The sequence below is a fragment of the Notolabrus celidotus genome, chromosome 1 (assembly GCF_009762535.1).
Source record: "Notolabrus celidotus isolate fNotCel1 chromosome 1, fNotCel1.pri, whole genome shotgun sequence".
Lineage (NCBI taxonomy): Eukaryota > Metazoa > Chordata > Actinopteri > Labriformes > Labridae > Notolabrus > Notolabrus celidotus.
In genome coordinates this window covers 8,673,642-8,700,580 of record NC_048272.1, presented here as the reverse complement: position 1 = coordinate 8,700,580, position 26,939 = coordinate 8,673,642, and the positions used below count along the sequence as shown (strand labels likewise).

At 38.9% G+C, this 26,939-nt stretch overlaps 1 protein-coding gene across 1 annotated transcript in view; it reads left to right on the top strand.

The window, feature by feature from the left end:
- The window catches only part of ca16b (carbonic anhydrase XVI b), a 154,978-nt gene that overhangs the window by 98,421 nt on the left and 29,618 nt on the right, over window positions 1–26,939 (top strand). Inside the window, exons 4-8 of the mRNA XM_034680956.1 lie at window positions 2,838–2,986; window positions 12,962–13,057; window positions 15,649–15,715; window positions 18,079–18,236; window positions 21,355–21,547. Of these exons, the coding sequence (XP_034536847.1) occupies window positions 2,838–2,986; window positions 12,962–13,057; window positions 15,649–15,715; window positions 18,079–18,236; window positions 21,355–21,547 (663 nt within the window). The remainder of the gene's footprint in view (window positions 1–2,837; window positions 2,987–12,961; window positions 13,058–15,648; window positions 15,716–18,078; window positions 18,237–21,354; window positions 21,548–26,939) is intronic.

The window sequence follows — 26,939 nt, the reverse complement described above, 5'->3', positions numbered from 1 at the left end:
CTGATTAAAAAGTGGGCTGTCGTTATCCAACGAGGCTGACTAAATCCTGCTGTAACGAGGGGGGATCAGCCGACAGTTCACTGGCTCTAATCTGGCTAATGATGTCAAACTCAGAAATGGTAAAGTGTTGTAGATTTACTAACATGTAACCTCAGCCAGGACAGCAGAGGGATGATAATCTGCCATGTCATGATGCTGCCTCAGATGCCATGAAAACCCAGTAACACAGCTTTGACTCACCCTAACATGACACCACTGAGCACAATTACAAATGTCGGCCTCCGCCGCAGTAGACAGGTTGAACTTTTAAGGTGAATCCAATTTGCTGTTATGTAAAAAATTCATAACAGCAGTAATATCTGCTTTTAACCTTAGGAGGAGAATTATAAAGCCTATGACCAAATGCTACATTTTTATGACCTTTTAAAAAAAACTCTGTTTTCACTGAAGAACTCAAAGAATAATGTGATCAAGCTCATGAAAACAATAGCTTCTCTTCTGAAATGAGACATTTCAGCGATGCTTGACCTTTTAAGAAAGAGAAATAACATGTAAAGCTATAATGCATCCTCTGTGATAATGTTGCCTGTTATGGTCAACCTTTTTTTATTATTTTCAAGTAAACAGAAATATCTAACAGAAGTTATCATGTTTGAGTTTTTTGAGGTCAGCTTGTGCCTCCCAGGGTTAAATTTGAAGGAGTATGTCTCTTCTATTGTATATTTATCTCTGATGTTGAGTTTTCATATTGCTACACGTCTGAGGCTTCTGACAAGCAGATTGGAAAATATTGGAGGCATAAATTTAGACTCAATACATCCAGTAATATAAATACATCCTGGTTCATTAACCTAATAGGAATAGAAAGCTCAAAATGACATGACCGTCCATGTATCAAGATGTCTTTTTTTCTATTTTTGCAGATTTAGACCAAAACTGTCACGATGCCAATATTCAGAGCAACTGCTGACAGAAGTGAAACAGGCGTATTCCCTTTCTCACAGCAGATTTCCAGTGATGGAGACCTCAGGCTATGCAAGCGAGTGCTCTTGAGAAGATAAATATTGTATTTAAATATTTTTAAAATATGCAAAAATACTGTTATATCACCATCACAGCTTTTTCATTGTTTCAAACACTTGAAAACAAGACATAAGACTGAAAAGATAACTTGCAAACAATTTTCTTCTTTGTTCTTTGGACATAATTTTCAGTTCATAGTGTCATGGTAAATAAATGCTCAAAACACTTCAACTTGAGACCTTTCATTAGAAAATATAAAGAAACCTTTCACTCTGAGGAACCTGGTAAACATCTTGCATGAGAAGCTTTTCTATAAAACCTCTGACGCATGTGGAGGAGGATCACAAAGCCTTTAGATGAAGCCATTGTATCTCCCAAAGACCCATGCAACAATTTATAGTGAGTTTTTTTTGTCTGAAGCAGCATAGTTTCCTACAATCAGCCTTTGTTACATCAAGGTCAGTTGGAGAGGCTCCTGTTTGCTCTGTTTGACGAGCATGTCACGTGCGTCATTGCGAGTTTGCCCATACCTGACTTTCAATGTTCAGATGTAATACAAATAAAAGTTTGAAAAGGGTAGATGCCCAGACAAGAACATATAAAAGGCAATAAATGGGGTGCCAGTTTGGCCTTGTGGTTGAGTCGTGTGCCCCATGTAAAGATGTGAAAGTCCTTAAGCAGGCGGCTTGGCTTCAATTCCAACCTGCAGCTCCTTTCCTGTGTGTCACTCCCCACTCTCTGTCCAGGTTTCCAGCTGTGTCCACTGTCCTGTCCTTTCAAAATAAAGGCATAAAGGCTAAAAACATAACTTAAAAAGGCAATGAATTAAAAAGGACGAAATAAAAGCATCAACTAAAAAAGGTAGAACTAAATAATACATACATAAACAGAAATAAAGGAAGAAGTAACAAAAGCAAGGAAAAGAAAAGTAAGATATACAAAATAAAATGAAAAGTCATTAACAGTGTTTATCTTGATTTTTTTTAAAAAACAATATCACCCTAGTATATACAACATATAAATCTTTCATTACCCAACTGACCTAGTACTGCCTCCAGGTAGTTAAGCCAATTCATCAAAACACCATTCAAACTCATCTCTGCATCCATAACACCTATTGAATTCATACAGAGTTTGAGACACAGTGGCATGCTGCTTCCATCAAACCACAGCTGCTGAAAATGACCCGAAACTTGGCGGAGAACATATAGCTTGTTGGACAAAATTGCATCCTCACAATTGGAGAGCTGGACCGCGTGCCTCTCCAATCAGGAAGTTCAGTATAGCAGCCAGGAAGTCAAATGGGTGGCATTTGGCATCTTCACCAATGTCAAACAGGGGACCACATACACACAACTTCACACACGCATGTGAAACACTGGAAAGAGTTGGTCGCATTGGGCAGACGTTGGCTAGAGAAATACACAATGTCAGTCTGAGGGTCACCAGGCATCAAAACTTTAATTTAAAGCTTTTTAACCCTTCACATAATCTCTAATAAAGAAGAGTGAAGAAGATTGACTGACAATGGTTTTTTTTAAATCAAAATGCATCTATTTAGGACCAGAAACTTATGGGAACACTATATAATTAAAATTTCTTATCATAAGATCCAGATATAGTTAAGCTTCCATTACAAAATGAACAAACGAGAATTGAGATAAATGGAAAGAACTGTGCTCGAGTGTGTTCTCTTTGGGATGAGTTTTGTTGACTTCATATCTTCTTTGTAGTGCCTCCGTGTGATTATACTAAATTTTCCCTCTTTGTTTGAACCCATCTCTCTTTGTTTTTTACTCCCTCATTGTCTCCAGTTGCTGTTCTCCTGAAGGATGACTACTTTGTAAGAGGTGCTGGACTGCCCGGGCGTTTTAAGGCTGAGAAGATGGAGTTTCACTGGGGCCAGAGTAATGGATCAGCAGGCTCAGAACACAGCATAAATGGCAGACGGTTCCCTGTGGAGGTAAAGCATCCTGTCACTACAATACACCATACGATTTTGGCCTTGTGGTTTGGCTCTGAATGTTGGAGCCGGAAGAGGTACTGTAGCGTAATGAAATTAGATTTTTATTGAGAATAAAACAACTCTTCCAAGGCTGTTTGGGAATCAAATGTTTGTCATCAAAAAGACATTTAATCATTGGAATTACAGTGATGAATAGATCAATACACACCAAATGACAGGTAATAAAAAGTCTCGTTTGCAGGTCAAGCCTAATTATACGAAATCTGATGAAACATTTGGTAGCAATCCTGCTTAATAGTGGCACAGATTTGGAGTAGAATAGATGAACAGTGGTTACCTATTTTTCACAAATTAGCACTGAATTGAAGACTAATTATTGTTGAGACAACGGAATACAACATAATTAAATGTGGTCTTTTTGTCTTCAAAAGATCCCAAAATTACATTTTAAAGTCAAATTGATCAAAAACAGCAGTTGCCACAATGGAATACTAAAAATGTTGCCAACATTATAAACTTAACTGTAAATGCTTTTCAGAGGTATTGCTTAATTTTTCTAGCTGACTTACATAATGTTTCACTAGAAGATATTTTACAGAGTCATAGAAAGCTTTACTCTACTTATTACACGGTTGTCTTTTTAATCACCCGGCTGTGTTGAATACTTGATTCTGATTGGTCAAAACCCCTTGAAAACTAATTGACAAAGGTTAATAACTCTGAATAGCCAGAGACAATCAGATCACACACGTCATATGAAATCAATCACTGAAATAGCTCTTCTAAAGTCTGTAACGACCTTCTATTGGTCGAAGATGCTGGGTACTGCTCCATTATAGTTCTTCTTCTCAGTGCTGTGTTCGATACCGTGGATCGTAACCTGCTCATTGACGGACTGGAATAGTGGGCTGGTATTACTGAAAGAGCCTTAAATTGGTTCTTGTACTGTTTGTACAACATATGTTTTGCTGTCAACAGCTTATTCCGTGTCATCAATAGCAAGTCTACTCCATGGCGTCCCCCAGGGTGCAGATCTGGGTCCAACATTATTTTATCATTCCATGCTCCCTATTGATTCTGATTGGTCATGATCAAAAAAGTGACATTAATGAGTGTGGCAGTGCTCCAAAAGTTGAACTGTGTTAAGCTGAGAGTGCTCTGACAGAAATCAGCTGACGCTTAGGGTGTTTTTGCGCTAAGGATGCCGAGTACTTAAAATGCTGAATCACATTTAGTTTGAATAGAAAATACAGGCTGCCACAGCAAAAATGACACTAGTGGACCCGGCACCTAAAACAGGAAGTCTACAAACTAGAAAGTGTAAAAGATGTATGTCTCAATATTCAGGCAGTTTTTTTTAAACAAATATTGTTCCAGTAAGCATAATGGGAAATAAGATTCGATGTTTTTGAGCCTCATCCATTAAAGGATATGATGATTTGGAGTTTTCAGCAGTTAAAGGGTGAAAAGCAAACAAAATTGAAAACATTAAGAAAAGTGTTATTTTAGTTACTCAGAAAAATTCTATTCTAACATCTTTAAAAACTTCCAAGGTAATGTATTTTGATTAAGTAAGTGTCAAGACTTGGAAACTGAAAATAACACACATTTAGCTGTAGAGTATAAAAGCCCTTGAACAATAATTTTGACTTTTCCTGCTCTGAATTAGTTACATTTTTTCCCCACAAGGTCACACTAGATTACCAGAAAAAATACATGCAAAAGAAATAAAGAGAGGCTGAATTGTAATTATTAAAGAAAAGCTGAGTAAAATAATCAAGAATTCTCAGAACAGATATAAAGGGTATTAAGTCTAAAACCTCTTGGTATTATTTATTCCTCGCTCCAGGATTAATACAGAATTCCCTTTCTTTTTGCTGTGCTGCAGAGAAAGCGTTATTATTGCCTTTCGAATTTTTATCATCTAACAATACCATTTCTATTCATTATCTGAAATGAACGTGCCAACGTGTCCTCCTCCCTACATTTTGCCGGGTTTTATGAAATGTATTTTTCACTCTCTCCATTGTTAAATGCTTAATAATTAGAGTAAATATAGCAGTGTATGAAAGCAGGAAATGGCTGTTAGTGTTCCTCTCTATTCTATCTCCAAAGAAGCAGCTAAAGTCTTCCTCTGTTTGTTCCTTAGCCTTGTTCTTTGGAGCCCTCTCTCTGCAGGCACGTCTTTTGATGCTGAATGGCTGAGTAATTAGATTTATTTTTGCCACATCATTTTGTGTTCAGCGTAGTGTTAAAGGGCACTGGATTATATACAACCATTATAAAGCTGTTGTGCATATGGCTGCCTTTGATGGCGTGCTTCTAAATGAGACGATGGAATTCCCTTTAATGACCAATTTGGAAAGCTGTTAGGGAAAAAAAGCTGAGCAAGAGCGAAAAAAATTATACCCTCCAGATGCATCATTTATAGATTTTAAGTATAGATTTGCAGCTTAGCATATCTTTTCATTTAGATTGAGGGGTTAGAAGCGACCTCTCTGTCAAGGAATGTAGAGCTTGAAATGTAAAAAGATAAATTTCTTTATAAATGCTGAGATATCAGGCTCCTTCTAATAGTGCTCTTATAAATATAAAATAATAATCACAGATGGGAGAGGCAAACAACATTAACACAGTGCAGCAGCTGAAATACAGTGAGTCTAAAACATAATTACTTGAATTCAGAGTAAATGTGTTTACTGTAAGGAAAATAAGTTTAGTAGCAATTAAGTTAATGGATAAACACATCAACAGGAATACAAATAGATGCTTTTGACTGGGTTATTTTTGATATAATCATATTAAGTACAAAAAGAAAATAAAAATAGTACTCACAGGATTAATAAGTCTTACTAATTAGTTAAATAACAAAAAGGAAAGGGGGTTGTTACAGGGGAACAGAGTGAGCAGGACCTTGTCGCAAAGTTGAGGGTTCTTGCCTCAACCAAAACAACCAACTCACCATACATTATCGCAGTTGTTACCTGGCTACCAACTGAAGACATATGATGATACAAAATAAAGATTTAAAGATTATTTTATTGATTTCAAAATTATTTATTTACACAGCTAAAAATGGTCCCTCTGATTCTATGATTGGTTGTACTTCCATGGCAACAGTATTCCTACTTTAATTAAGATTAAACATTAATTTGGATTTATTGTCAAGTCAAAACATAAGCACCTTTTCCATTGCCTTTTAAACGATTAAACTAAATTGACTGCAGCACCGGAATAAGGTCTACTGTACTGTAACTCTAAAAGTCTGTTGACATTTTCCTGTTCTATTTTCTGTTCCATGGATCATGATTCACATGTTTCATATGTTATTCAGCTTTTTGAGTCTAATTTCACTGTCTCTGAGCTGTTTTCCTCCACACTTGATTTTTCTTTGCAGGTAACCGATCAGCATTTAACCAAGGGACATTTTTGCCAAAGTGTCAACAAGCAGAGCTGAAATTTGACGGATTCCATTCTGTGGATTTATATTGATTTGGCTTGCGTGATCAGGTTGTCCCTGGCACTTTACTGTTGAGAAATAAATCACTGCTGTCAATCAATCAATCAATCAATCAATCAATCAATCAATCAATCAATCAATCTTTATTTGTATAGCGCCAAATCACAACAAACGTTATCTCAAGATGCTTTTACAAACATCGGAGGTCTAGACCACTCTGTCAATATATATCTAATCTATCAGAATATATATCTAAAAAAGAGATGTTCATCAAAGACATGGGTCTTTTTTTGTCATGGGTTTTTGCCCAAACAGAATAAAGCGATTAACACAGCCAGGTTAGAAACGGCTATAAATAGTTATAAAATGTATAGAGATACATTATACAATGTATCACACAATTACAGATGCATCTGCATAAGCGTTCACCTACAGTACTGACTAAACACATAGATTAGTCCTGTCCAATCAACCAAGGTGGCAGCAACATCTTAACACAAGTACAGCAACTGAGGGGACAACAATGTTTCATAGCTGACGAGGACGAAATGTTAAAAACTATAGTCAATGTAATGCATGAATGACACAGCATAACTTTAATCATCGGTGCCCTGAACAGTACCTTTTCTTTTCAGTATATCTGTCAGTTATTTTCTTAGTGTAGTAATCAGTTAAAGTATAAAGTTAAAAAAACTTGAGTATTCGCATCTATACAGTTTACCCTCAAATGGAAATTTAAAGAGCCATAAAACCTTCAGTTATTTTAGGAACACATTTTGAAGGTTTAAAGGGAAAATAACATTTGATTGATGGGCTAAATGAAGGGCTACATAAGGACTTCTTAGAAAATATGTTCTTGCACTTTAAACTGAACACTTCAGAATGCATGGCATAAAGACTGAGGCTCTGCCAATTAGATGTAATAAAGTCTGAATCATTCTGCATAAGAATGGCTGACCTTCTTCTTTGTACCAGTTATTCTGTTAATGTGCATGTCAAGAAGACGCAGACCTGATAGGACTGACTTTGACGTGCTGTGTGATTGGGATTAAGGCCTGTAAAGGTGACCCCATGGAGAAATGTTAAAAAAAATCGGCACATTCGCTACACACATTCATGGAAAATGCAGTAGTTTTGACCCTTCCTGCAGGAAGTGCAAAGAGGAATATTCCAGCAGCCACATATCCGTGCAGATATTTCCTGTTAACCACACACTGTATGTGTACATGGTGCACAGTGGGAGATCTGCTCTCTGTAAATTATTCTCTTTTCCAACAACTCAACCAAACATGTATGAAACATGATGTATCATTTCACACGCAGCGAACAAGAAGGTGAAAGGGTGGAATCAAATGACGAATGGTTGAAAAGGAAATATGGTTATGCCGTGTGTAGCCTTTGGCTATTTAGATTCTTCATCCAGCAAGATGTAAAATCCTCATTTTTCTTATTTAGGTGTTTATAGAATTTGATATATCTGAGATCTTATTACATTTGACATCACATGTACAGAGAAACTCGACCTTTCTATAAATGTTTTTCTTTGATAGATGCAGTGATCTTTCATTGCGGAGCTTGCCTCTGTTTTCTTGTGTGCATTCTTTCTTCTTTGTGAGTCGAGAAGCCTGACCTTGGAGGTGTAGCTCCTGGGCTTATTTGTCTCTGCTTAAACAGGGTCTGTTTTTTCAATCTGCTGTCTAATTATCCCACAACTCCAAATGAGTCACTTTTCCTCCTTGAGTTGCTTGTTTCACACTACATAAAGCCTTTACTTTCCCAGTGGGGGGGGTAAAAAAAGAAGACCCACTGTTTATACTACTTGCCCAGAAGCTTGAATACACACAAATATAGTCTCCAAAAAACGCATGCGGAGTGGAAAGACAACTTCAATGAGGTGTATCGTAGAGCTGCTCTGCCTTTTGTTACCCTGTCTTCTAAAAGAGAAGAAATGTATAGCGTGCTCGGCCCGTGGCTCCTGAGCTTGACATTAATCTAACCACGGTTTTTTTCGTGGGAGTGAAGTGGGGAAATCGATAGATGGCCCACCTGTTCGTTCAAACAGCATAATGAAAAATGAAACAGTGGAATTTTTTTACTTTCTTTGCCTCAGGGTACCATAAGGAGATTTTTTCTGATAATATATTAAAGTGTCACTAAGGTTAGATTAATTATACATGGGATACAAATCACACCTTGGAAGGGTGGGCGTTTGCACGCAGTACTGCAGATGTAGGAAGTGTGAGGGTGGGTTCACTGAGCCGTGCATTACAGATAGAGAAAAGCTCTGCTAGCACTAACTGTACATGTGCAGTAGTGTAAATTAGGAATACACAGAAAGAGTCTCAGAATAATGGGGAGAGATATGAAGAACCTGAGAGCCAAACACACTGAGACTTTTAAATAAATCTATATCATGCGGTCAGAGTTGATGGATTTGTATTTTCATGTGCTTTTGTCTGTTTGGACTGAGCTCCCTGTGCACAGAAAGTATGTGCATATGTTTGTGCAAAGTGTAGACTGTATGAAAAATAGACAGCGCAACAATTCCCCCAAAGTGAAGCCAAAACTGTTAGAAATCCCTGTGGTAAATGGCTACAGTGACCGTCATAAAGCCTAACTCCTCCATTAGAACAGATGGGACATGGCTCAGACTAGAAAATTGAAATACGTGTCAAACTTTTTTTTCTCAAAACTGCTTTCTGTCTTGACAGCGTGTTCTTATCACACTGATTTAAGTGTAAGTGTTCATTTTTCAGATAATTTTATTTTTAATTAGTTACTTTATGCTAATAAGAGAGGATACGACATCTTGATTGACGGCTCTGTTGTCAAACATGGACTCCTGTTAGCGGCTAACTACGTGTTTAAAAACTTAAAAAATACCGGACAGTTGTTTTTCAGTTATCTGACGAAGAAAAAACCCCAGGTTCTGCTTCTTACAAGGATTTTTCATTGTTTTTGAAGTGGGATTGTATGATTTTTTGGTCACTAATAATACTAGCCACACTAGTCTGTGATCTGCTGGTGTATCTTAAGTCCCAAAGGTCTAGAGGCACTGTTAAGGCTTGCTTGTGACAGCAGGAAGTTTTCTCAGTTCATACCAGCAGGTAACTCTGGATCTCTCTTGCGCTCCAGTTTAGCTCAGAAGGTTTCTCCTCTTTTTCCTACAGTGCATTGAATTGCCTTTTCCTCACTAAACTCAGGCTCGTGAAGGTGTCCACGTGTGTCAGCAGTAAACGGCATGACATCGGCGCGGTCAGAATCACTCATTATGTTTAGTTGTATTTTTGTCACTATGAAGCTGCAGACCTGAACAGCTGATCAGTGCGCTGCAGGAGGAGGAGCACGTCTGTGTTACTTCCGCAAATAATGCAAAAACAAACAGGCTTTCTGGTGTCAAAGTGAAGTGCTAAATAAAATCACAAGTGGAGCGTACACCTAAACCGAGATGAGTGCTCGGGTCAGAATCGTTCAAAATGAGCTAAATGACCTGGTAGGATGGACCTAGTCTGCAGAAACTGTAGCCTAGCTGCTGTTTCTCCTGTAGCTTCTCACAATAGGGGCTGAGCTGACCGACATCCATTGTGGCTAGCACAATTACTAGTGACATGAAACTCATACAACCCCACTTCAAAAACATTGAAATATCCCTGTAAGATTCCCATCTGAGAAAGGAAATCCTGAGAGGAGGAATAATTCTATTAGACGCTCCGCTGTCCCTGATGAGGGAACAAAACAATAATAAAAGTCCACACGTCTTTGAGTGAACATTTCATTAAAAGTAAATGGAAGTTAAAACAGAGTTATTTAATTATTGTATAGTCAATGTAGTACCCCTGACACAGTCGGTGTGCGTGGACCGATGTAAGCTCTTCCAGACGGACTAGATGACGGAATGGTTGTGCCACGCTGAACTGAAATTGAATTGTAAAACTGAATCTGAATTGTGCGAACTGAAATTGAATTTTTCATTTTGGAATTTAAGGAAAATAGAGAATTGAAATTTCAAGTAGGTTAAATACAATTTCAAAGAAAATAAATTCAGTTTTCAAAACATTAATTTCAATTTCAAATAATGCTTTTCAAATTTAATATTATTATGCAATTTCAGTTTCTGGTGGCACAAATCTCAGTCCATACCATAGCTATCTATTAATGTCAGTTATTGTGTCATGAAGGAAAATTTGATTTAGGGGAAAAAACACCTTTGGCATTGTTTTTGACATGGAAAACGTTTAACTGATCTTTATCATTTCCAAAGATCAATCACGAAAAATACTGGAAATTTACATCTCTAATAGCTTTAATGGTAGCCAAATTGTCTGCTACTCTCAGACTAACAGTAATGTATATTTACTATGTGTTTTCTTATTTCCAGCCCACCATATTGAATATAGTTCACTTGAAAATGTCATGTAAAATGAATGGAGGTCTTCCAGTTAATTTTTATGCAGCGTCAATGAACCCAGCATAAAGCTGAGTTGTTGTCATTGTAGATGATAAGGATGTTATAAAAAACATTAACTGGCTAAAATCCACTGTCACACTTCTGTCCTTTGCAGTAGTTTTTCGATCTCTTCCAGTATTCTGTAATATGCAATGCATCAAGGTTCATATTTTTTATAAAGCAGCATTCGCTGTAAAAATCTGACATTTTGGTCTTCTTGAAAATGAGTGTTCTTGCACTTTGTAGGTGCTCAAGTGAAAGGAAAGAGTCACACTGTGTTAAAAAGACACATTTAGCTGTTAATAACAAACTGCTGCAGCAGTAAGTTTTTTGTGAAGACTAAAGAAAGGAAAACAGGAGGAGTACATTTGTGCTGCTGTGATAAATCTTAGATCTCTCCATGCACAAACTTACGTCTTGTAGTTTTCTTGTCTTGCTTCAATATCTCACCGTCTTGGGAAATCATGCCAAACATGACTTTGTTTTTCACCTGTTTGTGCTTAAATGGAACTTGGGAATGCAGAGCAGCTTTGAGCACTGCTGTTTGCAATCTCTTTGTGCCCAGAAAAAATAAAATAAATAAGCGCAATGAATTTAGACTAAAGGAGTGCTCTCGAGACGTGGACAGCGTGGGCTCTCCAGAGAGAACTAGAGGTGAATTATAAAGCTCAAATAATGTTTTGTTTTCTTTCCGTTCCCTCCGTTTCCCTGCGCTCTCCGGCAGTATGGTAAATTTAGCACAGACAAAAACAAACATGTACGAGTGTGTCTGAATGTTTTAAGAGAGCTTTAAGATTGGTCAGACCACCTGTCCGTCCTGCTTAGAATCAACAAGGCTCAGCGATATGTGTGTGGATGTGAATGGAGTTTACTCCACTGAGGGGTTGTGTCAGAGCTCGCGAACATGTAGTGAAACCGAGCGTGCAGTCAAGTGATTCAAATCTCTTTTGGCAACATTTATTTTTTATTGGCTACTGTGAAAGTGTCTGATAATTGAATATCACTTTTTTTTGTCCCAGTGTGCTGTTAACAAGAGTGGGTCACATGAGCCAGTGTCAGAGAATAAATGAAGCCCAGGGGGGCTGGCTTAATTGGGTAATGTAGTTAATAACGTCTGAAGGCTGATGAATGGACACGGCTCTTTCTTGCTGAGTTCTGAGACAACAAATTAGTTCACTTAAAGGCAGCAGTTAAAGGAAACCGATCACTTAGATTCTCTTCAATTAACTCGATTGAGCCGTTTTGTACAGGTTAAAGCTTGCTGTACGCATTATTGGATCTTTACTTATTTATACTTGTAAATATTTTTACTTGTTACATCTGTCCTTAGCACAGCGAATCATAGCTGCCGGTTCCGTCTTCATAATGTTCCCTCGAAAAAGAAGAAAGCTGAGCATACCCTTTAATTAAATCAACATCTAGGACCTTTTCCTTATTGCCAATTAACTTGGTTCAGTGACATGAAAGGCTTTTTCATTTTAAGGAGGCTCGACACAGCGGGATGATGGACAGCTCCGATTGCTACTTTTAGAATAATTCACTGATTTTGATCAGCGCGACCATTATATGTCTGCTTTGAAACGCACAGTATGAAATGCTCTAATATTTGAAACCAGAGCCGTGACAGGTTTGTGTATGATGAATTTCACCTTTTATTAGCACATCCTAAGCTTTGTGATGCTGTGGGTGATTTAAGGTAATTGGGAGCACTGATTAAAAGCATGGCATTCTGTTAGATCTCAGCTCAGGAAAAGAGCACAATTCCCCCCCCCCACACTCCTACCCGCTCTTCCTCTCGTCCTGCTCATGACTGTCTCTGCTAGGACAGTCGCCCTGAGGAATGGGATGCTGTATTTTCTCCAGCATCCTCCAGGAGTGGCAGAACACAAAAAGGAACGACACAGATTATGGGAGATTTATGGGAGTGATAAATACACCCTCTTTTATGCCCCTCAAAACAGCTTTTCATCAGTTCCTGAGCACTGTGATCCGGGTGATTGATGACAGGACTGTCCGCTCTCCTTGTCCACTCCTCAAGCTGTTTATGCTCTGTTTCCCATCCCAGATGCAGATCTACCTTTACAACTCGGATGACTTTGACAGCCTCAGCGCTGCCATCAAGGAGAGACGCATCATTGCTGCCATGGCCGTCTTCTTTGAGGTAAAGTATCATCAGGACTGAAGGTCAAAACAAATGTAGTCTAAAGAATGCTACAAGAAACACACTCAAAATAACAGTCATATACACGCTGGTGGCACTGCTATAAGACTCTCATGTTCCATCTTTCAGTCCACATCTTTGACCTAGACTGAAATATTCCAACCCCTCCTGCATAGATGGATTACCAAAAATCTTGTAGATATGTTGCAATGTTATTTTCCTATGTCTTATACCTAGACTTGAGTTGAGCTATTACCCAGAATCCCTCTCAACCTGTAAGAGGAAAGAATACACTGCAAAGACTCAAATCTTTAAAAGTCTATTTGTTTTATTTCTAACTTGATATGATCCACATTCACATGACAAGTTCAGATGGACATATTATTTGGGGATACTAAAGCCAAACATGAGACCTTCGGTTAAAGTATCTGTCAACACAGTATGCAAAATGTACACACATTTTTGGAATAAGACATTTTTCTGAGTAAAAGTACATTTTACTTACTGCATTGGCATAACATTGATGCAAGACTGGCGCAGATATACTCATTGTTAGAATGTTGCTATCTTTTAACATTTCACTCTCTTCAATCACTGCCTGTTTATTATCTCATGATAATAAGAAGCAAGTTGTGGGTTAATGTGGGAGGTCGTATAAATTATGGTATGTGGGTAAGGTCACTGCTTTGACTGGCATGTTTGTCAATACATGAATCTGCATTTTAGGCAGTGTTTAAGTATTTACATTATGTAAGGCAGAAACTGATACTCATATTGGTTTGTACTCTTATAATATGGTTCTTATAATTATGTCTCCCTCAGGATGAAATGTAAATCCTTAAATACCCCTAGCATTCTCATCAGCCTTAGGTGAGTTTTAGTAATAAACAAACAAAGCACACATGTAACACTTGGTATATTTTTGTGTTACAGTGTTAGAGTTGACTGGTGCCTATAACATTGAGCTTAGACCGCAGCTGTGCTATTGAGCGGCTGACATAACTCTTGACCCTTGTGAAAATTCTGCTCTAGGTTAACATGAAGCTCTGCTCTTGAGAGAAACATCACTTCATTTACTATCTGGCTGTATTGACCAAATGGGAGATAGCACGTTTAATAGACTTTAAAAAAGGACTTTAAATGATCAAACTCTTCTGGCTAGAAAAAGAGTACACAACCAAGGTCATGAGTGGAAAATAAAACCTGTGGATATTAAAAGATACCTAAAAAAAAATGGGGATATAAAAAAAGTGAGTCAAAGGTAAGAACACAGATTTGTAAAGCAGGTTAGTAATTGAAAGATTCAGTTATTGCCAGAAAGGATCTTTGGCATCTGTGTTGTTATAAGGCGAGTTCTCTGTACCTAGCAGCTGCTTATTTTTCTCTTGCAGATTGTTTACCGAGATGATACAAATTGTCCCCTGAAGGTCCACACAGGAGCTCTTAATGGATCAGAATGAACCTAATTTCTGTTAAAAACACAGCCGAGATTTATGAACTGTGAAAATGCACGCACCAGCAGCCCGACAACTTCAGGGTGTCTCTCCAGGTTACACACTTAATTTCTATTAGCAGTATGTTTGCTGTTGATGGCAGGTGATCAATGTGGGCTAACATTCTGCTTAATGGTACACATGCAGGGGTCAGCTCTTAGGAAGATAGAGGCTGAAATGGGGACACAGGTGTTTTGAAATGTAGGTCTCCTCTCAGACAGTGATAAAACAGCATGTGTGTGTGCTAGGACCTAAATGCCTCCGCTGGGTCCTGACAGCCCTATTGCTTACTGCAATTAGCACGGCCATACACAACCCGCTGAACAGCAGTTTACAGTGTGAGGAGGGTTTTTAAACGGGCACACACACCTTGGCTCAGATTTACCATTTCTAATCAATGAGGGGAGTTCTGCCTGTCCTCCCCAAAGGCCTATTAACTGCCTCTAAGGTGAGCATATTATCCACATTCAGCATTCACTTTCACACAATTATTCTCCTCTGACTGACCTGAATTAATGTTGAACGAGAGGAGACTGGTCCCCGCATCCCCACATTGTTTTGTCCGGTATTGTGTCTTAAGTAGGACGTTGGGAATATTTAGGCTTGTGGGAAACAACACTGTTGTTAGTCCCCTGGAGACAGTTAAGCTAAATAGTGAAAACAGATATAGCAGGACAATAACTCCAAACATGTGTAATCACCAGATAATGTCTCATAAAAATCAAATAAATCAGTGGTTGTTGATGGCGTTTTACTGCTGCATAGTCACAGTACCTTAAAGGCATCAGGTGAAATCTCAAGTTGATTTTTGCTGTTTTATTTAAGTGGGAAATTAAGAGAAGAGGGTTGAAAATGCAGTCCTAATTTGCGGCAAAAAAAAAAAAAGCCTCCAATATTCATACATCGAAATCTAACATCACAACATTTCTCAAAAGTTAAGATAGCATTAGGTGCAGCTAGATTATATTGTGTTGCCTTTATTTTGTCTGCTCCCCTCTATTAAGTTGTGGTTGATCGTTTTTCGGTCATTACACTGGATTATTATTCTAGTCTTGTAATCCTTTTTTGTAATCCTTGCTCTCTGGACATTTCCTGCAGCTGGGGCAAAAAGACAATCCTGCTGTGGAGCCCATCATCCAGGGATTGAAAGGAGTGGTGCATCATGGTAAGTAATGGGGAAGTGACCCCTTGAAAACTCTGCAATCTCATATCACGTGTAGGATGAATGCACGTTGTGTGCATGCAGATATAGTGCTATAATTCTCAGTGATGTTCTTTTAGTTCAGGTTATATTTTCTGCTGGACTAAAAGCTCCTTCACATGAAACAGTGCTGCTGGAATTAAGTTCTTACGGGTTATCCGAAAGCAATTTCCCTCAAAAAAATCCCTCTTGCATGGCTGTTGTTGATGTTTCACTTGATCCTGAAGGTAAATTCTCCGTGGAAGTGCATCTTTACAGAACAAAGATGGACACTCCTGCTTTTCAGCTGCTTAAGCCTTGCTCCTCATTTTTTTATAGTCCCAAATTAGAACCTAAATACAGGATATGAGCAGAGTTTAACTTCAAAAGGAGGCAAAATTTGCAAGAGACCGCCTCTCCCTTGCTGGTTGAATCTCCACAGTTGAAGACCTCCAAGGAGCTGCGCTCACAGAGAAAGAACTATTAATTACTGCTGAGCCTCAATTAGACAACATTATTCTGACTCAGACATGCATGTATAAGCTCTCGTGGCTCCCTGCAAAGACTCGTAGGAGCATTTAAACACTTTATATTGAATGCCGTGGCTCAATTCTTCATATTCACATATTGTTTGAGTGGCTAAATAGCGGCTGCTGCACTGGCTTTACAGCATGCATGACTTATATGGACTGTAAGCAGATGTTTTAGCATGACTGTCTAATCCTTTACTGCCGCAGGGGACACGGCAGCTCTGTTTACACAGACACGTATGACTTGTTTTACAACCTGCCTGTAGGTCTTTATGTGCGCATAAGTGTACAATGACAAGGACATGCAAATGGATGAGCATGTATAAAAGCATGGAGTTGATGCTTTTGCAGCCATGGTAGTTTAACGAGAGTAGTGCGTGCTAATTATGATTCCACTCTGTGTTCATTCCAGAGATGCATGTGAGATCTTGAGCGAACGCTGGTGAGGTTATGACTTTTTGTGTCGAGCATCTGTCGGGGAAAACAAAGTACGCTTTTGCAACTTTCTAAGAGAGCAGGAAAGGACAGATGGAGGAAAATCTCACTTAGAGACTGCTTAAGATTCCCCCCAAAAAAATCATTTGAAGGCCCAAGAAACTGGGTCGCCTTGTTCAGTGAAATTTCTCTTCTTTTCTTCGAGAAATAATAAAGGATAGTCTGTTTTTTGATCGGTCTTATTTCAGCTCGGAGGCCATTTCACCTGTGGTTTTTCATTCCACAGAGGTATTTAAGCTCCACTTTGCCTTGGTTATGTAACTCTGATAAATAAATCTACATCAGTCTCCAGAAGTGGTTGATCTTCGTGCTGTGCTGAACGGCTACACAGATGTTCGTGCTAACACCAACGGTATCTCTCATCTCCCAGCTGAACCGGGGAGCTCTGTGTGGGTGTGGTGGTTTTTGGACTCTCTCTTCCTGCTGGCTGCTAAACGCTCCTCTCCACCTCCCCCCTCTCTCCTCCCCCCACGTTAGGGTGGCTGCTTTTCCACCAGCTCGTTATCCCACAGTCATCCATCCATCAGCATCTCGGCGGCCCATGAGCGATAGGGCACGTACACTGTCTGAAGACGAGATGAAGAAAGGCTGTGAATACTGAATTAGACTCTGAGTATAGATGAGGCATGTGGGTGAGGCTTCCAGTGGCTCAGTGGTCCTATCAGCCACATTACCTCAAACCTCTTGTTTTTTTTGTTGTTTTTTTAGATAAGGTCATAAGCTGTGAGAGATTGGATTTGACATAAATTCAGCCTCATTTGGGTTTTCATATAATTCCAGGGGAAAAAACAAGTCCATTCGCATAGCCCACACAGTGTATTTGCAGGAGATAAAGGGATCTTCCCCTGGATCAAAACCTGATTCCTGTTTGTTGGTCGCCCGCCTCGCCTCGCCTCGTCCTGATCACGGAGGATAGAGCAGATCTGGTAATCATTCGGATCCGTCTTAATCCCTTCGGCCCATGCCACAGTTGTTACACGGAGCTGTGCAGACCACCACCTCGCCACAAATCATCTGTCAGAGCAGGCCATTTTTATCTAACTCCTCTCCCTTTGCTCCTCTCTCAGCCCATCTGAGCACAGAGATCTGGCCTGAGTGATAACAAGTGGTGAGGCTTTTAACTGCTGTCACCATGGCTCCACCAGTGGAGGTTTCAGGAAGGCAGTAGAAAATGCCACAGGGGGAGTGAAATGAAGCATCTGTGTAAATGTCAGTGTGAATGTAACTCAGGATATTCAGGCTTTCATTAAAGACTTAAAAATGTGCTTTTGCATTTTTTTTTTGCTTTGTGTGTTTACAAGTTTTGACCCCTTGTTTACCCAGAAAAGGAGACCCACCTCCGCTCGTTCATCCTCAGAGACCTGCTGCCATCGTCTGTGGACAGTTATTACAGATACACAGGCTCTCTGACCACCCCGCCCTGCAGCAAGGTAGTGGAGTGGATCATCTTCTCCAGGCCAGTGTATCTGTCCTACTCACAGGTGCGTTAGGTCCCCCTACACACACACACACACACACACACACACACACACACACACACACACACACACACACACACACACACACTCACACACACACACACACACACACACACTCACTCACTCACTCACTCACTCACTCACTCACTCACTCACTCACTCACTCACTCACTCACACACACTCACACACACACACACACACACACACACACACACACACACACACACACACACACACACACACACACACACACACACACACACACACTCACACAGACAGCTATATTCCCCACGCATAGTCAGATCCCATTTGTACACAGTCAGTGGATCACTTGCTGTCCCACAGGGTTGACGCAGAAGCTATGTTCCTCTCATCTACCTCTTTCCCCCTCTCTTCCCTTTTCCACCATTACCCCCTGGCTCCTCTGTCCTCTGCATATAACCCATAACTTCCTATAGAGAACGGGGAGGCAGGAAAAGCGGGTCATTTACTGGCATCTAAATGATCTGGTGAGATGGCTCCTGTACTGTATGTACATCATACTGTTTGTATGAGACAGGCTCTTGAATAGAATACTGCAGAACGCTGCACATGGAGGCTGGGTATAATACGATTCAAGGTGTTAAAGCACAGAAATGTTCATTCATCAAGTAAGGGTGAACATGTAGTGAAGGGGTGGTTATGCTAAATACAATCTCGGCAGGGTAAGACAGGATGGAGGGGTTTTGTCCACCTGACAGGGATTGTATTTGATATAACCACCCTCTCGCCACACTTTATCCCTCTAAGATCAAAAGAAGTTGACACTCAGTCCTGATTCAACAATGATTTTATCGATTAATTTATTTAGCTTTTGACAGCTAAAAACAAAAATCCCCCAGATTACATTATACTGTATATATATATCGATACATACATTGTTGGTAGCTCTTCCATTGCATCAGTATTCTTTTCAGCGTACTTGAGGGTCAAATTAACATCAAACTTAATATTTTTAATTCATAGTAAGCACTATAAGGTCCTTGTTAATTCCCTGTAAATTTTAAGGTCTGTTGGCATTTTATCCTTCACTCAACCAGTCCTGTAACACTGACAAAGAACATATCGTGTTGCCGTGTGGGGTTGGTCGTGTCTTTGTTTTTTTTAATGAGGTAGACTTTCGCTCAGCTCCTTTTGTGTTTTAACATCCTTGGCTAGTTTCTAAGCTGTTTCCCTCCAGTCTGTTTCTTTTCTCAGCTGGTGACTGGTCATCTAAAGCTTTAAGCTTTCCAAATTAATTTTAAGTTGTTTAGGTTATCTAGCTTTTGATTTAAAATGCTAGCAATAACAATAACACATTTTTTACCAATGCAGAACACGATCGGAAACTAGTGTTTTTGCTTAAGCAACAAAGGGCACGGATGAAATGTGCCAGAACTCTTTTACGCTGATTGACTTGATAAGATGTGTGATCTGGTTGTCCCTGGCGTTGCTCTCGCTTTTCACAGTAAATTACCATTATTATGGGATTTTGACCAACCAGAATCAAGTATCTAACACAGCAGGGTAATAAGTAAGAGACGGTTTATAAAACCACATGTTGCAGTTTTAAAACATTTTCCTTACAAAGCAGCTCCAGACTCTACTATTGTAAAACTGTATTTTTAAAAGGGACCCACTATTACTGATTTTTAGTAAGCACTTGGGAACAGTTGCAAGGAAAAACGTGCTTTTGACCCTCCTGTTATGTTCGTTTCTTAGGGACAGCAATAATGTTCCTGGGTCAATTTGACCCGATGCATATTTAATGATCCAAAAGTGTCAGAACCCCAAAAAATCCAAATAAACATTTTTAAATCTTATTATTAACTCCATCACTAACCATTTAAATCAATATTTAGTGCAATGGATCAACATCACTTCATAAAAAAAAAAAAAAAGCTAAATAAAATTAACAAAAATCTAAGTCATGTAAAACTATTGTATTTATATTTAGGGCTTTCCAATGTACATAAAAAAAAGTTTTAACATGAATTTTCATAAAAAAAAACAAGTGAGTTATCCTCATTGAACCATGATCTGTGAGAATTAAAGAACACCATTATTCTATATGTTGATTGCACTAATTAAGCCAAGCAGAAGAAGTTTCATACCGAAAAAATGTTTTTAACATTTTTCTTAAGATTGTTGAACTTTAGAATGGGTCAAATTGACCCGCAACATAAAAGGAAGGTTAACAGAGAAACCCTAGAGCAGATCCAGACTCCTTGGTGAAAAGCGACTGAATGTGCCCAGAAAGTGGGATAGAGGGAGATAAAGAGGAAGACGAATAGAGAAAGACAGACAGGGAGATGTAGTTACATGTATGCCTAGCATGATCAATAAAACTTCATGATAATGAAAGTATGATGTACTACTGATAATAGTTAATATCTGGAGTAGTAAAGTCAAGCTTTATAACTTACCTCCATCTTTTTCTCTGTTTGTGATTTTGAGAGATAACATATTCCAAATCATGCGCTGTGCTTTTTGCTGATCCCATGCACACTCCTCCGCTACATCTTTTATACATACAATTCTTTGGTTACCCAGCTGCATATCCTCCAGAGCGCTATGTGCTGGAGAGAAATTTGCAGGGCTCAGTGGAATTTTCTATCAGCTTTCAGGAGGACAAATCTTTTGTTCAGAAATGACTTTCTGCTGCAGGAATATTGACCACGGGCACAATGTTTGTGACGCTCACAGATAGTCTTTTATGAACCTGTAATTCATTTCTCCAAGCACGCATAGGACACATTGATTCCACAGTATCTGTAATGTGTAGTCATTACAGCATGCTGCGGGTGATCATTCATGGCAATCAATGGCCACAAATTTGCCCCCATTGAGAAGTTACAGCCCGGTAGGTAGCCAGGATGATGATTGAGGTCCGTGCCTGCTGGAGCCTGTGGTGCGAATGTTTTCTTGCAAATACTGAACTCTATTTGTGAACAGTCAGCTGCTGGCAAGTGGCTGCAAATGCAGTTCTACATTATATTTTATATTCATCACTCCCATACTCAAATGCACTCACACACAATCGCACAGTGAAAATAGTGTTTGAATTTCAGTAGCTTTTTTTCTTTTTTTCTTTCAATGTAGCTGGAGTTCTTTTACCACATCTTCACAACAGAGCAACAGGACCACGTCAAGTCTGTGGACTACCTGAGGAACAACTTCCGGCACCTGCAGAATCTGGACACTAGAAAAGTTTATAAGTCTGCTGTAAAAGACGCATGGCAGAGAGATTTGACTGCGATCCTGGAAAGCCCTCACGGCACTGAGGCATCAAGAGGTAAGCTGTATTTTCTGCATTGTTTTGCATTCTCCCTCTAGTTGCAGTAAAGCACTACTGATTTAATCCAAGGATCTCCTGTAATTACAATCATCTAATTACAATCATTACTCACTGCTTTATTAGTTCTCATGAATTGCTGCCAAATTACTCTGAGTCAGAGTTTGCTGTAAACTAAGGGCAGGGTCATTTATATTACGGTTAAGTGTGGATTACTTTGACATTATACTGTGTGTGTGTGTCAGCCAAGGATATGTCACAGATCAGAAAACATCACTTTCCCACCAAAGCTACCCTTAATCTGTCCTGAAGGCTGTTACTCAAGCCAAATCTGCTTGATTGTGTTCTGCAGTTTTACAACCCTCACTGTTCACTCAACCCTGTCTTCTCAGTTAATGTTGCCATATTTGTTAGGCTTGCTGTTCTTGCATGCTAATGCGACATATCCACCTAATGCTGACTACAGTGGCAGTTTCACCCAAGAAAACTTTTAGGAGTTGCTTTATCTGTTGCTACTAAATTTCAGACATAGGCTGACCTAAGTGTTGTCATTGTTGTCATGATTTGCCCCACTGGAGTAACAACTTTTGCTCGTTTGCTACTTAAGCTAACATTAGCATTGTGAGCTGTTCCAAAATGTTTTTTTCAGTCTGACTTTTGGATGTGTCTGTGCGACTTGGATTTAAAGAATAATTCTGTAAAGGATTCATGAATAGTCTACACTTGATCGCTCCAACAGAAATGCTAAAGTCTTAGACTGGATGTACAAAATTAGCATTCAGTTAATGACAAACTTCAAGGGAATGAGAAAACTGTTTGTTTTTGGCACTGCAGTGTACATTGGATTTGTTGAATTGTTATGACTACAATAAGCACAGCTCAAATGCTACCTCTTGGCCTTTCAAGTAAACCTACAAAAACTGCTGTCAGTGTTCAGCTAGTTAGCTTAACATGCTAGCGATTTGAGCTTGAGTCTTATTTTTTCTACCAGCACTTTTTGCTCTTTTTAATTCTGTTCGGACTGAAAGAAGAAATCAACCTACAGACACTTTTCATTCTGGTTAACACCTCTGCTAGATTCCCAGAAACCAAGCTTCAGCATGTGGATGAAAGCTAAAGTTCCACAGGCCTGTTGCATAATGCTACGGTTGGACGGTCACTGTTTGGGGAAGGGTCTCAGCAAATAGTCAACTCTGGTTTCACATTGGTTCCCCTTGGTGAAGTGATCAAACTGTAGCAAATATTGTCAGCTGATGCCTCCATACTAATGCAGAAAGAATGTGTCAAAAAATGTCCTCAAATGGTTACTATTTATATTAAAATGGGATTATTATTCTAAGTGTCCTTACATGTGTTATCTATACTAATTGCATTGGGCGAGTGTTTGGTGATGTTTAAATTAATTTGTTACAATATTTTCTATTAATTGCTTTTTCTTTTGTATTTTCAAACCTCTGTTTCTCAGCACTGTTTTCTTTGTGGTTAGAAATCCATGGTCTGCTGTGATTATTACAAATGAGATCTTTTTTTGTATTTTAGGGCCAAATTAAGGAGGCTTACATAGCTGCTCTGCACAGAGACCCATTCATAGGCTCCCTGTGCTGCAAATAACTAAATTTATCATAATAGGACCATAGGCAGTGATTATGTTTTGTTTTTGTGGGGTTAAAATAACTGACAGAGCTCATTCTGATGCTTGAAATCACCAGAATAATTTATTATTATTCAAATTTCAAGGGTTTTGGATGAAGCTTGTATTGTGCACACGTCATTCCCTCATTGTTACAAATCATTCTTATATCAAAGAACATATTAATACAAAGCATAGACCCCATGCGGGGCTTGAATAGGGGTTTTTTGTTAGTCTTTCTCTTTTATGTGTGCATCTTGCGTTGCTTGCTTTAACAGAACAGCACAGGAACTATTGAGACTAATGAGAAAGGCTGCTGAGCCTTAAAGTGGTGTTGTTGGTGTCTGGCGGGGAGAATTGATTGGGAATGCTTGTGATGAAGTTGGAGCACCCTAACAAGGCCGATCAGCAATCATCATTAATATGTGGCACAGCTAAAATAGACCCATACAAATTAAGTTGTGAAATTGCTTTTGTGGCATGTCAGTAGACAAATGAATGTGGACCAGTGTCTCTTCATTTTTTACCCTGCTTCCCCTCCTTCTTGCTTGTTTTTTTTTTCTTTGTGTTCTCGCTTTTCTATTTCACTGTGCGTAAATGTAAGAATTCAAACTTAATAGGAGGCACCAGGAGTAAACAGTGTCTCATCTTCAGGGGTGACATCTGTCAAGGTTGTGTTACAGGGTATATTTTATCTGTGCACAGTAAATGATGCCTTTGCTTGTAAACGTTGTGAGATCCAGGGCCACACCTTGACTGAGCGTTCCATCATTGTGGCTTTTACAGCCATGAAAGTTGTTTGGCTATTAGAGATTCATAGCAAGCCTTTCTGATGCAAACAACTGCTTTGGTTGGTATTGTGCAGATTCACTGTAGTGCCAAGATATATGGAGCTGTAATTGTTTTATTGTGTGTGTTAGCTTCAATGTTGTATATCTCCTCCTGTTGAAACGAGCTCTATCACTCCATGGCTGCAAGTCTTTCTCTGAAGTGGAGATTTACATTTACTGCTTTTAAAAAATGTGGTTGTAAGTTGTGTTGTATCAAAGAAATTTTGAGTAACATGACTTTATTTACTTTCCTCATTGTTCTGCAATTGCTGTCTGTTTAGATTTTTTTTAAAAAGGAGCCTGAGCACGAGGCGATGCCTTAAATTTGCTAAATCTTGTCAAAATCTTCCACAAAACTTGAATATTTAAATCAAATTTTATAAGAAGAAAAATTACAAATCCATTTACAAATTCAAAGTTATTGGACCAAATAACTGTTGAGATTATGCTTGATTGATCAGTTTGCTTACCAACATGATTTATCTAAGCAGCATTATTAACAAGTTGCCGTACTGTTGTAAACCAGACTGTGGTAGTTATAACTGCAGTCACATTTTTATTTGATAAGTAGTGCAGTCATCATGTTGGTCTGCATGCACATGTTAAGAAGCATTTCTCAGTTTCTCTCTAAAGCTCAGAAAAATGCAGGTAATTCATGCTGAAATAAGATGTATTTCTGTCTTAGTGCATTCGACAAGATTTCTGTTTATGCCATCCTTCTACATACGTCCTCTTAAAAACATATTGTACAGCCTTGAGAGAAGAGAAGCACTGGAATGCTGTTTTGTTGTCAACAGCCAATTCATTGCCTTTATGGCAGACAGTGCCGGGAGAAAGAATCATGTTCTGCTTTAAGTGGTGTAGCAGACGGAGGTGAAACCCCTGTGAGGGAGGTAACAGTGTTTATATTCTCCAAAGAATAATGGGATTTTTCTAGAGAGTCACTAGTGTGTTAATACTGCAAGGGATAAAACAATAATTATAACTCACAGTTTGATTCTTACCGGGTCTCTGTTGAGATTTTGTTTTTGATTGAACCTTAGATGAAGTGACAAAAGCTAATTGGCAAACACTTTTTGAATACATTATAAGAGCACTAATTAATTTTGCTGCTTTTCTTTTAACACACTGCTCTATAAAACTTTTCTTAAAATTGCCTACTGCTTTTGATTGTTTCATTTCTTAATGAATTCAGAAACCCCAGCCTCACACCTATCAGTAGAAAAAAAGTCACTGAGCACACATTAAATCTTTTTCTATCGAGCAAAAACACAAAGAAGTGTCACAGCAGTGTTTGACACAATATCAAGGTGCATAACATATGTATCCTGCTATGCATATGTTGGTAAGGCAATTGTTTTGTACATCTTATCTTGCTGTAGATGTAACTGTTACCAGTGCACCAGTGTTAATGTTAAAAGAGAGATGAAAGTGCCAGGAGTAATAGTGATGTCAGTGATGTCTTCAGTTGTTGTCAAGCTGCTTATTGTTGTTGAGTTACTAAAGCTGACACCAGACATCCGACGGGTTATAATGCATTTCACACCTGTCACACCTCATCAACACCCAAAGATATTCTTGCTATTGTTTCCCCTCCTCCTGTCCCTCTGACTGATTTCCTTCCTCCCTGTCTCCCTTTCACATATCATGGTGCATAATTTGCACCACAGCCTCACTGTGTAAATGGAGGAAAATGTGGTGACAATTTCAATTTGACAGAAACCATGTGTGCATATAACCAGCTGACACTGGTTCGTGATTGCGGTTGCCCTGTTATGCTGAGCATGTCCAGATTGTCCCTTACTCATGCTGACAGATAAACATCCATGCCGCAGCCTACACTGCCACCTTGAGGCGGACTTACAGCTCTTCCTTCATCCTCTTCATGAATCCTGGTTAATGTTAGACAGACAGGAACTGGCTAATTACGTATGGGCAGGAAGTTGCAGTGTTTTTTCTGCACCACATGTTCAGCACTTCACCAAGCTGTTTGGTATTCTACCTCTTCTGCAGTGTTGCAGCAGAACAAAAAGACACATAAGTCCAGATTGACAATCCACACTGACAACCAAGCCTTTGCCTGACATCAGTTATGCCTCCAGGAGGAATCTTGTTATGGAGTTACTGTATTATCTTGCACCTTTGTCAAGTGTAAGTGGCTTTGTGTCGAGTCTGGAGCAGACAGTAATAATAGGCTTGTTAAAAGGCAACCTGCATTCTGCCCACAAACGTCAACAGACGCAAATATGTGGTCAAGCAGTCCTCCCAACCGCAGCCCTTCATTTTCAACCTGACTGCAGACAGAGTAACCCAATGTTTTTCTTGTTTCTTATTTTTCTTTCATGATGATTCATTGACTTTCTCACAGACTCCTTTCTAAGAAATGGAAACATTTATAGAGCCTTTGTTGTCATCATACAAATACATCAAAATAAAAGAAATGCTTCATCGTAACGACATAAGAGCATCAATTTTATTAACACTAATTAAAGTACCAATGTGTTTTACATTGTAAAACAAAATGCATGTTGCATAGTAATGTGGACAAACAGTGTTTTTCACAATTAAAAAATGTGAATTGCACAGAATATAATGTATAGAACACTATAAAGATGTGTAGTGCACAGAAGAAGAAACTGTATTTATTAGGATAGACCCCTTAAGATTTACAGTTTCGATTCTAAGGGGGTCCTGAGTAAAAATCAAATGCACAACAGGAGAGCAGCATTTTAGCCAAAAGCAAGAAACTAAAACATAAGTAGATCATGTATATTAAACAGAATAAAGTGTGTATTGCACAGAAGATAAAGTGTACTACACTAAATTGAATATATATATTGGTCTGTAGATAACATATATTACACTAAATAAAATGTGCATTGAACAGTAGATAATTTTTATTAAACTTAGTATGTATTGCACAGAAGATAAT